Raw genomic sequence first — 16,473 nt, forward strand, 5'->3', positions numbered from 1 at the left:
GTGAACACGTCTATGACCACTACCAGCCCCATCCCCATTACCTCCACCCCCATTGCGACCGTGATCTGTTTAGTATTCCTCTGCACATTGCTCATGGGTGACGAGTCTGTGATTTACCCGCAGCGTTCTCCTTGTCATCTCCGCTGACCTAGTTCCACGCGGCCGTGATTAAACGCAGGCCGCGACCTTGTTTCGTCCAGGTAGCAACAGGCGTGCTTTTTTTTGTGCTGACATTGGCGGATGCGATGAATGCAACCTGTGTTTGTGTGTGCGTAGGAGTTATTTGTGTGAGTGAGTGTGTGTGTGTGTGTGTGTGTGCTTTCGCGTGTGTGTGTCCCTATGTTTTTGTGTGGTGTGATAATGAAAGACGCAGACAAAGAGTTTTAGAAAAAAGTCCCTGAGCGTAAGAGAGTCAGAGGAGCAGACGACCACGGTGTAGGAAACCTCTGATTCTGAGAGCGATTCTGTTGGAAGCGGGCAGGTGCCGTGTGCGGTGTTGCGGGGGCTCGGCTGGGGGTGGGGGGTTGGAGCTCGGTCGAGAGGGAGGGAGGAGAGGGAGGGAGCAAGCAGAAGTGAACGATTGGTAGAGACGTGGCAGATGGAGGGAAGGGGCGGGGGGCAGGAGGGTGATGATGTTTGTTCCCAGGCGAGTGGCTTGTATACACAAGACGAGTGCGGTTAGCTGATAGAGAGACAGGCACGGCGGAAAGAAACCTCATGCTTTCGAAACACCGACTCCCTCGCACATGGTCACGAGTGCACACACACACACACACACACACAGGCACACAAAGCACACAAAACTAAACACACACAGAACAACAGAACCCACACACTCCTCTTCAGATCTCGTTTCCACACACCTCACTGCGGTGTGTGGAATACCCTTTTGCTGTGTATACAGAGAATGTTTAAGAAGCCTATTTGTGGCACCAATGCATAGGTTACATAAACACTCTGATGAAATGTATTGAAATTCTATTAATTAGTAAGTAGCAATGCAATTGGAATAGAAAAAATGCAATGCCTGTATTACGCATCTGAACAGTATTTAATTTAAATGTTACAATATAATGTTGACGAGTTAGGACTCAAAAGGTATACATATTAATCATTTGGCATTGTATCTTTACTTGAAAAGAAAAGAAAAGGCCATATTTTGAGGAATATGTTTAGCATGAACATCCTCTGTTCTCACAGCACCTTCGAACAAAAATCTACTGCCTGTAAATATTACAGGTGGCCCCATCTGCTGGTGTGGGCCCACGCAAACAGTACAGCCATACTTTGTTAAAATGTAAATAACAAATCTAATTGTCAACAACAAAAAACAAAGATTTATCTCCGAGCCACCACGTCGTTTTTGAACATCAATTTTTTATTGAGGATAACTGTTAATTTGTTGTTGCAGAGTCAGCTCTTTGACCTGTGGCCAGAGGGCTTTGATAAGTTGGGCATTTCTAAACCAAACCGATGCGATGGTGAAGTTATCTGAATCATTTAGTCGGGTTTGAGGGCAGCTCCAGTACGCTGTCGAGTCCATTAGCAGCCTGCTTTAATATCCCCTATAAGGGGCGCCATGCATTCATTCCTCCCTCTCCCCCTCCCTCTCTCTTTCTCACCCACACTCTCCATCTCGCTCTTTATCCCCCTCTTGCTCTACATAACCACACATTCATTTATGATTAAAGCACTCCTGGGTAGCCATACGCACACACACGCAGCTCTCCCGCTCTCTCCTTCCTCCCTCTCTCTCTCTCTCTCTCTCTCTCTCTCTCTCTCTCTCTCTCTCTCTCTCTCTCTCTCTCTCTGTCTCTCTCTCTCTCTCTGTCCCTCTCTCTCTATTTCTCTCTCCTCTTTTCCTTTTCTTGTACGGTGATCGACAGAAATGTTGCTCTGCTCTCTGCGTTAAAGTAGCCTTCTCCTGTTTGAGGAGGATGTGTGTGTATGTTGAATGGCGGTCTGATCAAGTCCTCTAAGATGGATTTCAAATCCCTCTAAAGGATTAAAGAGACTGAGTGGCTGAAGTTGGACAGAAATAAATCTAGCTTTTACATCATCCTGAGGAATGTTGCCATAAACTAAAGGTTCCGTTTAGGCAAGAGGTAGTTTTCCCTCGGTCTACGTTGGCTCCGTTCTGACGTTTCTGTGGCCCTCGAGTGGTCCTTCTGAAAGGGAGGTGGAGAGAGGAGGAGGTGGAAGGGGAGGAGAAGGAGGGGGTCAAAAGAGAGTGATGAAGAGTACACGAGTCAGGGGGAGCATGAGTGATGGGAGCTGGCAGGGCGAGAGGAACGCAGGGCGGACGGGATCCAAGTCTGGCTCACTGAACTCACATCTGAGGAGAACACACACTGCTCGGACAAAACGACCAGGGAAAGGCTCTTTTAGAGCAAAAGCTTGGTCATGTATAGCAGCGCGGTCAAGCAACTTTTCTCTGAACTCTTTGACTTGAATTAAGGGGGGAGAGAGAGAGAGAGAGAGAGAGAGAGAGAGAGAGAGAGAGAGAGAGAGAGAGAGAGAGAGAGAGAGAGAGAGAGAGAGAGAGAGAGAGAGAGAGAGAGAGAGAGAGAGAGAGAAAGAGAGAGTGAGAGAGAGAGAGAGAGAGAGAAAGAGAGAAAGAGAGAGAGAGAGAGAGGGGGAGTGGGAGGGAGGGAAGGAGGGAGGGAGGGAGGGAGGGAGGGAGGGAGGGAGGGAGGGAGGGAGGGAGTCCCACAATGAGAAGTACTTGGGCTTTGTGCTTTGCAGTTGGGTCGTCTGTAGGTCTTTGGCATGGAGGGAGAGGGGTGTGTATGTATGTGTGTGTGTGTGCGTTTGTCTGTTCGTGTGTCTGTTCTCTGAGTGAGGCGGGTCGGGGTCCCAAAGCTTAGCTGTGCAAGAGAGGGAGGGAAGAGGTAAGACGGGAGACATTGCCTGCAGGCCTGGAGGAGTTGGCTAGTTCTGCACAGCCCTCGACAGCTCAGGGCTGCGTAGTAGATGCTAATCTCCTGGTTCACCGTACAGACACTGGCATGAATGGAGGGGTCTGCCCTGAATGTACTCCTCTGTTTAGACGTTGCTTGGGAGAAAAGCAGTGCCTCGACTCTTTTTCTTCACTCTTTCAACGTTTTTGAATGGAATGAAAAAGACGCTACCTGTAAGAAGTAGCGTCTGGATGTTTTGATCAAATTTAAATAAATTAACGCAAAACCTGTTCACAAATAGCACCATAGATCAAAGCCATCTTAATTAATGCTGTGTTATACACCCGTAGCAACATAGTTAGTGTGTGCAAGTAAGCGCCTGTGTGTGCGTGTGAACCCACAAATTGTGGGCATGATAATAACATTGTTGTTTAAGACAGAACTCTCTTAGATCATGATGAGAAAATCTTGATTTATTCATATGAAATCATCCTTAGTCTCTCGCCTGCCTCGGGAAACAGTTCCATCAGTAGAGCGCATGTGGCATCAATGCTCTGGAGACCATCAAACACAGAATCTACAGAAAGACATGTGAATGAAAAAAATGAACCACAACAATCCTAGAATTAAAATATGAATGATTGAAATGGTAAAATAATAACAAGGTTAACATGATGTGCTTTAGACGCTCTGCTAGAGTTTCCATCAGGTTCTGGCTGCGCTGCGCACACACACACACGCGCACACACACACACGCACACACACACACACGCACACACACACTTCCTCTAACGCTGCGTTAGAGGAAGTGTGTGTGTGCACATGTGTGTGAACTCCTTGGCCGTGTGCCTCCTCTCCTGGGGGATACGTGCTTGTCACTCCTGGTGCCGTCCCGGGTCGAGGTGTGTGAGGGCGTTCTGCCCCAACGTCCCGTTCCCTTCCCAGATGCTTGAGATGTTGCTACCTACATTCGAGAGTTCTGTCTGGGTTTTGGACGTTCACTCTATCATACCCCATCACCTGTCAGTCAACCAAGGGATAGTGTCCTTATTCAGGAACTTTTATTTCACATGCATTGTGGTGATAGGTTGGCTCAATAACAACGTGTGTTTATCTTTTTATCTATGTACGTCGGAAGGCCATGCAGATATACTAACTGCTTTACTTTACTCTCTGCAGGGTCCCAGCCCTCCCAGTGAAGAATCTGACAGGTTCTGGACCAGTCCACCCAGCGCTGGCAGGTGAGACCCCCCCCCCCCCAGAATCAGTACGACGACTTCATAAACTTTATGACATTCTGCACCTCTCCTTGGCTAGCCTGGGGGTTTGTGACCCCATATGGGATCAGTGTTTATCTGCTTGGGGGGTTCATGGCGAGATTGCTGATTCATAAGCTATAGTTAATTGATGGTGCCTTTTTCTTTCTTAAATTATAATTTTGAGGTTCTAGAGGGTCCCCACATAAACATTCAGAATAGAAAAGATCTGTTGCAACATATTCAAACAACAAGCCCGGTACTACCTAGTATTTTTAATATACATTTTCTTTCCATTCTGTTGTCTATATGTGTGTTTGTCTGTGCGTGTGTCCTTGTTTGAATCTGTTAATGTGTGTGTAATGCATGGTGTGTGTGTGTGTGTGTGTGTGTGTGTGTGTGTGTGTGTGTGTGTGTGTGTGTGTGTGTCTGTGTGTGTGTGTGCGCTTCATGCTGTGTATGTGTGTGTGTGTGTGTGTGTGTGTGTGTGTGTGTGTGTGTGTGTGTGTGTGTGTGTGTGTGCTTCATGCTGTGTATGTGTGTGTGTGTGTGTGTGTGTGTGTGTGTGTGTGTGTGTGCTTCATGCTGTGTGTGTGTGTTCTCCAGGTATGACCGGCATCCTGCTGTGCGCAGCGGGCCTGCCGGTGTGTCTGACCCGGGCCCCCAAGCCCGTCCTGCACCCCCCCCCCATCAACAAGGGGGACATGAGGCCGGTCCCGGGGGTGAACGGGACCCGCCGCAAGACCAAGAAGAAGCACCTCCGCAGGGGTATGACCAGCCCGGGACGGTGGGGGGGGGTCTGTGTGTGTGTGTGTGTGTGTGTGTGTGTGTGTGTGTGTGTGGGTGCCTGCTTGCGTGCGTGTGTGTGTTTGTGTGTGTGTGTGTGTGTGTGTGTGTGTGTGTGTGTGTTTGTGTGCGTGTGTGTCTGTGTGTGTGTGTGTGTGTGTGTGCGTGTGTGTGTGTGTGTGTTTATGATTTACATAATATATGCAATATTCTTTGATGGCCTGCTGTTACATCCTTCTGTGTCATCAGGCAAAAACCCAGAGGATGTGGTCCGGAGATACACAGAGAAGATTAAAGTAGTGCCTGATGAGGTAGGGAACACACACACACACACACACATGCACACACACAAACACTGGGCGGGCCCTTAATTGTCTTAAAATTAATAATTTAACATTCTTAAATTCAGTTTTGCAAAATCGTGAACTTTCAAGACACATTATATGAAGAATGCTTCATTCCGGAATTCAACAAAAATGATATAGAAATAGAAAGAAACTAGCTCTAAGGTTTTTTATGCATTGTTTCTTCATGGTCACTTCATGATTCGGTTCTGTATGGCTTCTCTATTTGTTAAGTTCTGCAACGCAAACATCTTAGTGTCTATTGACTTTGATCATTCGTGGCTATGTATTGGGCATTAATTATCATTATGGCCATGCTGAGCTTTATGCAGATTGCAGATCGTATCACGCTCAGGTAGCTGTTTCCCTCATCAACAAACACCCTGTTTGTTGATGAGCGCTATACTGCTGACACTACCCCTCATTATAGTTATGACTCATTCTCCCCATATCTTTAGTCTTCAGATAATAACGGCACATTGTACACTTCAGATGAATCTGCAATTATTTGTAATTCTTTGTTGGTACAAATAATCGGAGCATTAAACGAGACATTTGAATTTAAAGACAAACTATGTAGGGAACAAAAATGTACTTCCTCATTTTTCCTCACCCCTAAACTTGAACCTACCATTGTTCTCTTGTAGGGGTATTTGTGTTTTCTGTTCTTAATCATTTTTGCATTTTCATCATCCATCATTTTCTTAATAGTATTTGCAAGAAAAAAAAAATACTAATACGTCTGCCTTAATCTAAACTATTGATCATCAAATAATACTTCATGATCAATAATACAGAGGTATTAGCAATAGTAGGAACCATTTTTTTTCAACATTTCAAGTCAAACCATCCCTTTTAAGGACTACAACAAAAAATGGGTACCTTACCATTGCCTGTCTCGCCCAGGTTCAGACAAGTCGTCTCAGCCTTAACTCCTCGTTGAGCGTCCAGAAGGGAGTTGGTTGGGTAATCAGATCTATTTAGGGAGCTGTGATTATCAGGCTACCTTCGATGCGCCACTGACAAGCACATCTCTACAGACTACCCAGCCAGAGCAGTGATCATGCAAAATCAGTGCTGGATATAGGGCAAAGTTAGCAGTGTATTGGTAGACAAACTGCAATTTAGTTGTGTTTGACTGGCCCAGGTTTTGTATAAGCGGCTTTTTTGAACTCATTGGACATCTTTTGAAAGTAATTCCAAGTGTATTCCCCAGCTAGGCCACCGTAACTCTGCAAGTCAATGGAAGCATATGCTAACCTAGTGAAACCTTTTGATTGCAATAAAGATATCTTAAAATGTTGGCGCACACACACACACACACACACACACACACACACACACACACACACACACACACACACACACACACACACACACTAGCTGTACAGCTGTGTGTGCGGTAGTTGTTTCTAAAGAGATCGTTGGGTAATCGAGTGTCTGTTCCCAGGACTGTACCATCTGCATGGAGAGGCTGGTGATGTCATCGGGCTACGAGGGGGTCCTGAATCAGAAGGGCATCAAGCCCGAGCTGGTGGGCAAGCTTGGCAAGTGCGGCCACATGTACCATCTGCTGTGCCTGGTGGCCATGTACAACAACGGCAACAAGGTGTGCAAGGCTCCTTTTGTCACCAGCAGATACCGCACGTTCTCCACCGTCGACTCACACTAGAACCAAATGCACAATTCTCATTCTAACACTAAGTAAAAAAGTCAGTTTGCCTTTTCAGAAGGGCCATCCACATCTTTCTTCGTCAAAGTTAGATCGAGTGGTTGATTGATTGATTGACTCCCAAACGATCAACCCTGCTACTCCAAGAACCAGAAACTATACTATTCTAGCAAACAGAAATGTCTGTGATTTCAGTGTTTTCTTTCATCATATATAATTATAATTATATATATATATATTATCTTATGTTACATCTATGCATAAGTTGTTTCTATCATATGTTTATACATATCAATTATTTATATCATATATTTATATATTAATTATATGTATCATTGATATATTATGTGTATTACATATATAATATATATATAATATAATATAAATCAGACTTCCTCATCTCCCCGTACCTAGGACGGCAGTCTCCAGTGCCCCACTTGTAAGGCCATCTACGGGGAGAAGACTGGAACCCAGCCCCCAGGGAAGATGGAGTACCACCTCATCCCCCACTGCCTGCCCGGCTATCTGGACACCAAGACCATCCGCATCGTCTACGACATCCCCGCTGGCATCCAGGTCTGCGTCTCCCTGTCCCCCCACAAACACGACTAATAATGATGCCTTGACCCTTGACCTGACAGATCTAAACTTCCTTGATAAACCAGCGGTAACATCATTATTAGTCCTGTTCATTAAAGGTTGCATCAGCGAAGTCGGGTTACGTCACAGTTGGGGGACGATCCCAAACAAACAGAGCCAGCTCGCCCCTCAACTTCCATGTTTCGTGCATCCAGTAAAAACTATCATAAACGCAGCGCAAAACCCCACAACACCCACCCCTTGCCGGTGATTGGTTGGAATACTATTTTGGTTTTGAGTTGTCGGTAGTACTATTTGTTTTTGTGTATGATCTCAGAACATAGGCTGCCTACAGAGACACGTTTTTTTGAAAGCCTGCTTATCGGACGGCAGCTAGCGGATCATTAGGAAAGATCAGATGAATGTGATCATTTATGTTTCGGCCTATAATCGCTGATACAACCTTTAAGCAGTAATTGTAAATAGTAACGATATTAATGTGTTATACCAAAGTGTACAACAGAGGTAGCACGGTTTTTGGCATCACTTTGAATGGATCTGATGAAAGGAATCCTAGCAGTAAAACCGGACCCAAAGACCACAGCTTCTGCTGAGGACCACAAATGTCATCATGACGGCCGAGCGGAGCAGTAATAGACTCATAAAGTGACCTTTAATACCAGCAGAGCAGTCCCTCAGGGGGCTGGGGAGCACTCTGATCATCTGAGCACACAAGACCTGCTCGCTCTCTCTCCTCCTACTCTCTGTCTGATCTTTCTGCTACTCTCCTTTTTCTCTCTCTCTCTCTCTCTAGCTCTCTGGTTCTCTCTCTCTGGTTCTCTGGTTCTGTCTCTCTCTCTCTCTCTCTCTCTCTCTCTCTCTCTCTCTCTCTCTCTCTCTCTCTCTCTCTCTCTCTCTCTCTCTCTCTCTCTCTCTCTCTCTCTCTAGATCTCTGGGTCTCTCTCTCTCTCTGTCTGGTTCTCTCTCTCTCTGGTTCTCTCTCTAGCTCTTTCTCTCTCTCTCTCTCTCTCTCTCTCTCTCTCTCTCTCTCTCTCTCTCTCTCTCTCTCTCTCTCTCTCTCTCTCTCTCTCTCTCTCTCTCTCTCTCTCTCTCTCTCTCTCTCTCTCTCTCTCTCTCTCTCTCTCTCTCTCTAGCTCTCTGATTCTCTCTCTAGCTCTCTGGTTCTCTCTGGTTCTTTCTCTCTCTCTGGCTCTCTCTCTCTCTGGCTCTCTGGCTCTCTCTCTCTCTCTCTCTCTCTCTCTCTCTCTCTCTCTCTCTCTCTCTCTCTGTTGTTCTCCTTCGCTCTGGTATTCACTCTATCTCTTTCTGGTTCTCTCTGGTTCTCTTTAGCTCTCTGGTTCTCTCCCTCACTGTAGCTCTGTATATCTTTTCGCTTAAAGCAATTTGATGGGAAGCTTGCTACTATCAGAGATCAATACTTAAAGGTGGTACATTTCAAAGGTAAATTAAAAATGTCCTGTGCAAATTGAATAATAAAATAAGAATGTCTTGCCATTAGTGACCACCAGGGGGGGACAATACAAGCTATATGGCCACTACGTCCCACGGGCTCTAGAGTTCTCCCCGGTTAAGCTGCAGCGGTAAAGAGAACATCAAGGGTCATGGCTGTCTGTTTGTTTCCTCCAGACCCCTGAGCATCCCAACCCAGGGAAGAAGTTCAGCGCTAGGGGCTTCCCTCGCCACTGCTACCTCCCCGACAACGACAAAGGACGGAAGGTAAGAGGAACACTTCCATTCCGGGTTGCGGCTTCAGTGGCGGGGTTTTCATCTCGGAGTCAATGCTGTTCTCAACCGCTGATTTTGTAGTTCCGTAATTTAGGTTTGAATTGTATTTTTATCTCTAAAAAAATCATAGCCAGGCATGAGCGTCAGCGCACCCATATTAACTGACCTGTCGAGTCGTAGATGTCGAATCCCGACGAGTTGGTGGATGATGTGAAACCCGCTCACCCCTCCCTCCCAGGTGCTGAAGCTCCTGATCATGGCCTGGGACCGCCGCCTCATCTTCACCATCGGGACGTCCAGCACCACGGGCGAGGGGGACACGGTGGTGTGGAACGAGATCCACCACAAGACCGAGTTCGGCACCAACCTGACGGGCCATGGCTACCCGGACCCCAAGTACCTGGACAACGTGCTGACGGAGCTGTCGGCGCAGGGCGTGGGCCGCGACGACACCGCCAAGGACTGAGGAGGACCCAGGACCTACCCCCACGCCGGACCCCCCCCCACCCCCGAGACGGAGCCCAGCAGCCAATCCCCTCGCTCCATCGACCCAGGCCTTTATTTCAGTCACTCAAAGCAGGACCGGGCTGGACGCTTTTTTGCTGGGTTTTCTCTCTTTTGTCTCTCTGTCTCTCTCTCTCCCTCTCTGTCTCGGTCTCCTTCTCACTCTCTCTCTCTCTCCCCTGCCGCCCACCCCCCTAGAGAGAAGGCCAATGGGAGTCAGAGGCCACGGCAAGACCGCAGCAAACACCCTGACCTCAGTGGGAAGACCGCAGAGAACAGATGGTCCACATGGTCCACGGATCGCTGGTTATTCACTTTATTCAGCTAATCCTGGTCTGCAGGTTTTCTTCGTTACCTCCCTTAATGGTTGTCTCTGAGGCCACTTGTTGGAGACTGAGGGTCTGTCAATTATATTGGAATGGGATTAAGGAAGGCACATACGTGGAGAGGAGTAGCCTCCCGCTGGTTTTCCTGGCAGGTAACTGATTTGGTCTGGGAGAGTCCATGTTGAAGTCCATGCGGAAATCAGCCTTTTCTGTACTGAATGGAAGAGGGCTGAGGTCTCAGGTGTTGGTTAGATATCAGCAAAGGCGTTGTTCCAAACTGCATGACCACAAAAAGGCCGCCCGGCGAATGTTGACCGGAGAGGAGGGGGTCTTTGATCCAGCCAAACACATAATGTTCTTAATAATATATGTTAATAATATATATATTAAACACATAATTTTTTAATAATATATGTTAATATATATATATTATTATACTCTTGGAAAATGTGCTGACAGTCTCGGGTGTTGCCAGGTTTTGTGTAAAAAAAAAAGGTGGCTGGAGAGAACTACAAAATGCAGAGTCGGCTGAAATAGTTGATGACTTTCCTATTTTCTCTAAACGTAGAACTTAAGTAATAATCTATCTCCTTTAGGACGGGTTAAGTCATGATTGAGCATTTTGTTTATGCAGAAGTTCTCGCCACTTAGGTTGTTGTCAGTTTTCTTGGCTGGAGTCGATAGCCAATGACTGTGGGTGTAGTTTGTTCACCTCTGAAACATTTGATCTTAGATCGCAGGAAGGATCCGATTATGCATGTAGAGCGTCCAACAAGCTGAAGGAACCTAAAAGCGAACACGGTACTGAATGGTAAAAAACATATATGTTTGGCAATTCAACTTGTACTAGACGGACTCTGAAAGGACGGTTGGAGCATCATACAAACTGTTTGAACGCTTGTAAATTAAAAAAGAAAAGAAAATGTATGCTAGTGCGAAAGGCCTCTGCGATGAAGAAAGCGTTCTGCTTCCCGGCATGGTTAAAGCTGTTAGTTTCTGGTTGTACCTTTGATAAGGCTCATATTCAAATTGCCGGGCCTAAGCCTTTGAACAGAGACTCTTTACAGGTCTCAGACCAGCTCCCCTCCCAGGTCTTCAACTCTCTCTGCGTTGTGGCTGTTCTGAGCAGGCTGTTCTGAGCAGGCTGTTCTGAGCAGGCTTTCTCTGCAGCAGACCACCAGTCCCATTGGGATCCGACAGAGGGCTTGTTAGCAGTCAGGTGACCCGTGCGGACGGCGGGCCCCCAGCCCGGCCCCCCTCGGAGGCCCCTCAGCTTGTCCCTTAGTGGGGCCCACGGCGAGGTTGTTTATACTGTGTTGTTAGCGAAGGTTAAAGTTGTTGCAAAAATGATAATTTCCCTCCCCCCCCCAGCCCCGTAATTCCTGGCATACAGGACTTGTTAAAAATCAAGTTTTAAATTATTTTTCCTTGGATAAATGCATAATTCTCCCGAATAATTATATTCGATCTATTTAAACAAGCTGAGGAGTTGTTATTGAGGAGGAAGTTGAGGGTTGTTGTGGTAAATCTGCTCAATACATCTACTAAATATTTGGAGTGAATCACAGTCTTCCATAGCGGTTCTGGGCAGCGGTGTTCATTTAGGAATGTGTATTAAATTGTATTGAAGCTTTTTAACTCTTTTATGTAGACGAGAGAGGACCCTGTCGTATGAAAACCTTGTATCTTAAACAAGACATTGCATTGAAAGATAAAGACAGATCCTTAAAATTAAATACAAAAAGGGTAGAATGTTCCGTGAAATTAGTTTCTGCAAATATCTTTATTATCTAAATTAATGTAAATTTCATTAAATAACTACTTGTAGTTGGAGAAAATGATTTGGGCTCCAAAACTTCAGTTTAACCAGATTTTATATCAGTCTATCAGGACGAATGCATACTAACGCTGGCTGAGATTGATATGCCAGTATGTCAGGGACTGTATGGGTATGATGGAGCCAGTACCAGTGAGGCTTTAATTGATGTCAGTTAGTCTTATATAGAGTCAGTGCATCCACACCTGGTGGAAAATATTTAACCTATGTTTTCATTATCCTTGCTGGAGGTCTTCACGAGGGCATGAGGACTTCTCCCCTCCCTCCCAGATGATTGATCTTCTATTTTCGTTCTTCTCTAGAACCAGGAGTTAGTCTATCAAACCCACTAGTCAGAGTACATTTTCGCGTTAACTTTGATTACAGGAAGGCGTGAGAGAAAACCTCCAGGTTCATCAGGGAAACATATTTTTCTAAAGGAACACTGTGTACGTTTTTGCCTTACAATATATACATATATATATAATTGATTGCCATATGCTTAGGTAAGAGGATAATTTAATGATGATAAACAAATGGGTGGTTTACCTGCCAACGTTTCTGAGCGGATGGTAATTATAAGCCAGCTAAAAATTATACAAAAATGTACACAGTTCTGCTTTAGGTCAAATACAATAAAATGAATTGTACAAATGCAAAGTTATCGTTAATTTTTCATGGTTTACCCGCGCAGTGAGGAGAGAACAGGTTTAAGTGCGTATAGGTCATTTTGGAGGTCTTTGGAATTGTGTTCAGAAATAATGATGGACAAAAACAATTATTTGTCAGAATGATTTTTATGCAAATCCCTGTATGTAAGAGCTAATCCTTCTTAATGTGTAGCAGAGCGCCCCTCCTTTTGGTTTGAATGACGAACAGGAAGTGATTCCTTTTATGGGGTGTTGATTCTCAACTAGAAGGCATGTTCCCACGCTGTTCAGAGTTCAGTATTGGAAAAAACGACATGTTTTTTATATATATATATATATTTGTCAATTGATGGGCTTTAACCAAACTGTCAAATAACATTCATTAATCCTTATCAAGATACATTCCATAGTACTTCTCACCCCATATTTTGATTAAGAAGTGAAACATAGAACAATCCTGACTTATACGATGTCATTTCTACGTAAGGAATTTAATGTAGTAATCCCCACTGCATACTGTAGCGTACTTATATCTACAATAATATCCTTACATTGTGTCTACAGGTGTGTGTCTGTGTGTTGTTACTCTGTGTGGGCCTTTGAATGTATGACAAGTTTCGTAGGTTAATATTTTTTAAAGACACAGTAATGTTCTCCCTAGAGGTGCATGTCAACCAACATATGTATGTCTATTGAAAATGCATAGCTTTTGTAAATGGAAAGTCAATTACTCTTTAGTTCTATAATTCAGGGTTGCTTTACACTAAATATTTGAAAGAAAAAGATGTCTCTTTTATCCAGGACTTTTGTTTTGTAGAGATGAAGATGGGTTGGCTTATGCTCCTTCTCTCTTTTCTGCAACATGGAAAACGTTTGGCCTTTTCCGTGTAAGAGGGGTGGTTGGCGTGTTTTGAAGCCACAATTGAGTTTGTGAATTAACTCTCATTTAACTTTGAACAGCAGTTGCTAACTGATCATTAACCAACGATTCACACAGAGAAATGTCGACACCATTTGAGTGGTCAAACCAAACAGCGAGACATGGAGAGAGACGTTGGTCATACTATAAAGGGCTTCTTAACCTACCAGTCTTTATTGAGTCGTGCTGATGACCGTGTTGCATGTTTGTGTGTTTCTTGTGGGATAATAAATGGGCCCTCATCAGGGGGGCCGGCTGTTTGACCATATGACTCGTAGTGTTCTTTCCATGTCCGTCTTTGTGCTCCACCATTTGCTTTTTGCCAGCGTAGCACATTACCTCTCATTACGTGGATGTGAGTGATTCTCGCCCTAGCATTTGAGTGCAGCAGCAGCAGCAGCCGTTCCCGTGCCATGCAGTAAAGATGCTTTATGGGGGCTTCTTGGCAGGCTGTTAAATGACTGCTGTTACTACTGTAACTGTCCTCCGGCCTGGCGCCGCCCACTCAACGCCCCGCTGGCTGGAGGGCTATCTCACCTGTCATTGGCTGCTGTGTAGCAATCCATCACCTGCTGTTCCTGACAGCAACACCCGCCGCCCGGCCCCCACCTGTCTCATTGTTCACCTCTCTGTTTTAATCGGAGGCTTTCACACCAGGTGTGTCTCATTACTGATTTAACGAGGCAGGGAGGTAGCGTGGAAACACCTCCAGCCCTCTACAATTCAACCACGCTGTGTTGATTAAAGATGTGGGCCGGTGCATGTCGCTTTAGGTAGAAGTTTGGTATGTGTAGCATGCCCAGGATCAAACAACAAGTTAATCATCTTTTGTACACAATGTTGTACATCAATCTTCATACCATAAAATATATATATATTGCAGAATTAGGATAATTCACAGTAGGAAAATTAAATATTTGTACTTTATTTTTTGCAGTGTGGGGTTTTGGTTGTTAAAGGCTCAAACTTAAACCACACTCGCATAAAACAAATGAACATTTAAGACGATACAGTCAGTAGTTGAACAAACCATAATACATACAAGAAAAATAAAGCCATGCAAAAATTGTATCGCAAACTCTCAATCAGAGTTCACAGGCAATAATTAGTCTCCAGCTTATTTATATAAAAAAGAAAAGTGTTACATAATATGAAAAATGGCAACACGATTAACCTCTGGTTCCACTTCATACTGCAGTAAATGAACACATTCAATAACAGTATCTCTTGAATTTCCTGTTTGGCTTTTCTGTTGTAAAAAATACATTTCTGGCAGTTTAAAAGTGTCTCCTCCACATTTAAATAAGCCTTTGTCCATCTCCCAATGCCTGATGTGCATTATTCCTATCTTGAATATAAATAAGTATTTAGTATCATACTTTGCAACGAATAACCATCAATGTCGTAAATAAAGCCAAAGTTAATTAGTACCGGTACATGTTTGATATGTCAACATAATTGAAATCAAGCTTTAAGTTGGATAATTGAAAATTACGTGTGATATATTTGGAAGAAGAAACCTCTTTGGCACCTCTAATTTTGCCTCATACTTTTTGGGACAATTACAAATGGCACCAAGGAATGACCCCTATCGCTAGTTAGTGAATGTTTCTCTTCCCACACTGAATATGTACTAGTAGGTAAATGTTACCCATATAACTTTAGAATAATTTCAAATATAGATACCTTAAAATACCTTGAAATGCAAGAAAATTATATAAAAATAATAAATAACAAAATATAAAGTTAAACTTCACTGATACAATAGCTTGAATATCACAAATCTTAATTTAGTTGCCCTTGGCAAAAGCTAAGTCATCACTATATTAGTTGAAGAAATCTTCTGCAGAATAATAACAAACCATTGCATGTACTTCATAAACATGCTCGCTTTAGGGGAACACGACCGACCGTGGAATGGCTGTGTGATGTAGTAACCGTGGGTCACAGCAAATACCAAAGATAAACCCAAACAGAACAGAAGCCATCTCAGGAAAGCCATACATTCAGGTACTGGATGAAACACTCCAATGAGCCGATTGCATAAAACAAATGTTGAGACCGATCTCATTTCAGCTTCCCAACAGACAAAACCGTTCACATTTCAACAACCAGGACGTGCAATACATTCCTTCCCTTCTACTGATCCCAGATCAATACAATCGTTTGTATTTGTTTCATCAACATGGGGGAGCGTTTGGGGGGGGGGGGGGGGGGAGTCAGTCACACTGACGTCAGAGTTCAGATGAGGGCGACACACGACAGGAAGCAGGAAATAACATCTCACACTTCCTCTGGCTCCTCCTGTTTCCCTGGCAACCACAAGCAACAAAATATCAAACACCTCTCCGAGGCGTCTCCTAACACCATGTGCACCGGGCCTGAGGGTCACGCCGGACGCCTCCTCCTCCTCCTCCTCACTGCCCCTCACGCCGGACGCCTCCTCCTCTTCACTGCTCCTCACGCTGGACGCCTCCTCCTCCTCCTCCCTGCTCCTCACGCTTGGCGCCTCCTCCTCCTCCTCCCTGCTCCTCACTCCGGATGCCTCCACCTCCTCACTGCTCCTCACGCCCTAGAGCCCTAGAGGGCCGGGTGCTCTAGGGTGAGAGGATCAGGCCAGACTCCTCCTCCTCCTCCTCCTCCTCCTGCTCTCGGGTGAGAGGATCAGGCCGGACTCCTCCTCCTCCTCCTCCTCCTGCTCTAGGGTGAGAGGATCAGGCCGGACTCCTCCTCCTCCTCCTCCTCCTCCTCCTCCTCCTCCTCCTCCTCCTCCTCCTCCTCCTGCTCCTCCTCCTGCTCTAGGGTGAGAGGATCAGGCCGGACTCCTCCTCCTCCTCCTCCTCCTCCTCCTGCTCTAGGGTGAGAGGATCAGGCCGGACTCCTCCTCCTCCTCCTCCTCCTCCTGCTCTAGGGTGAGAGGATCAGGCCGGACTCCTCCTCCTCCTCCTCCTGCTCTAGGGTGAGAGGATCAGGCC

At 45.3% G+C, this 16,473-nt stretch overlaps 1 protein-coding gene and 1 long non-coding RNA gene across 2 annotated transcripts in view; one reads left to right on the forward strand and one right to left on the reverse strand.

Moving 5' to 3' along the window:
* Positions 1-13,766, forward strand: part of dtx1 (deltex 1, E3 ubiquitin ligase) — a 39,062-nt gene extending 25,296 nt beyond the window's left edge. The window contains exons 6-12 of the mRNA XM_030358893.1: positions 4,080-4,141; positions 4,763-4,924; positions 5,192-5,253; positions 6,737-6,895; positions 7,373-7,534; positions 9,185-9,274; positions 9,522-13,766. Coding sequence (XP_030214753.1) covers positions 4,080-4,141; positions 4,763-4,924; positions 5,192-5,253; positions 6,737-6,895; positions 7,373-7,534; positions 9,185-9,274; positions 9,522-9,749 — 925 coding nt within the window. The 3' untranslated portion in view covers positions 9,750-13,766. The remainder of the gene's footprint in view (positions 1-4,079; positions 4,142-4,762; positions 4,925-5,191; positions 5,254-6,736; positions 6,896-7,372; positions 7,535-9,184; positions 9,275-9,521) is intronic.
* A 636-nt stretch (positions 13,767-14,402) lies between these two features.
* Positions 14,403-16,232, reverse strand: LOC115545586 (uncharacterized). Its single transcript, XR_003977127.1, has 2 exons — positions 16,050-16,232; positions 14,403-15,980 (listed from the first exon to the last, which is right to left on the reverse strand). It is a non-coding gene; the product is annotated as an uncharacterized LOC115545586 (long non-coding RNA).
* Positions 16,233-16,473: the final 241 nt, after the last annotated feature.

Source organism: Gadus morhua, chromosome 6 (assembly GCF_902167405.1).
Source record: "Gadus morhua chromosome 6, gadMor3.0, whole genome shotgun sequence".
Taxonomy (NCBI): domain Eukaryota; kingdom Metazoa; phylum Chordata; class Actinopteri; order Gadiformes; family Gadidae; genus Gadus; species Gadus morhua.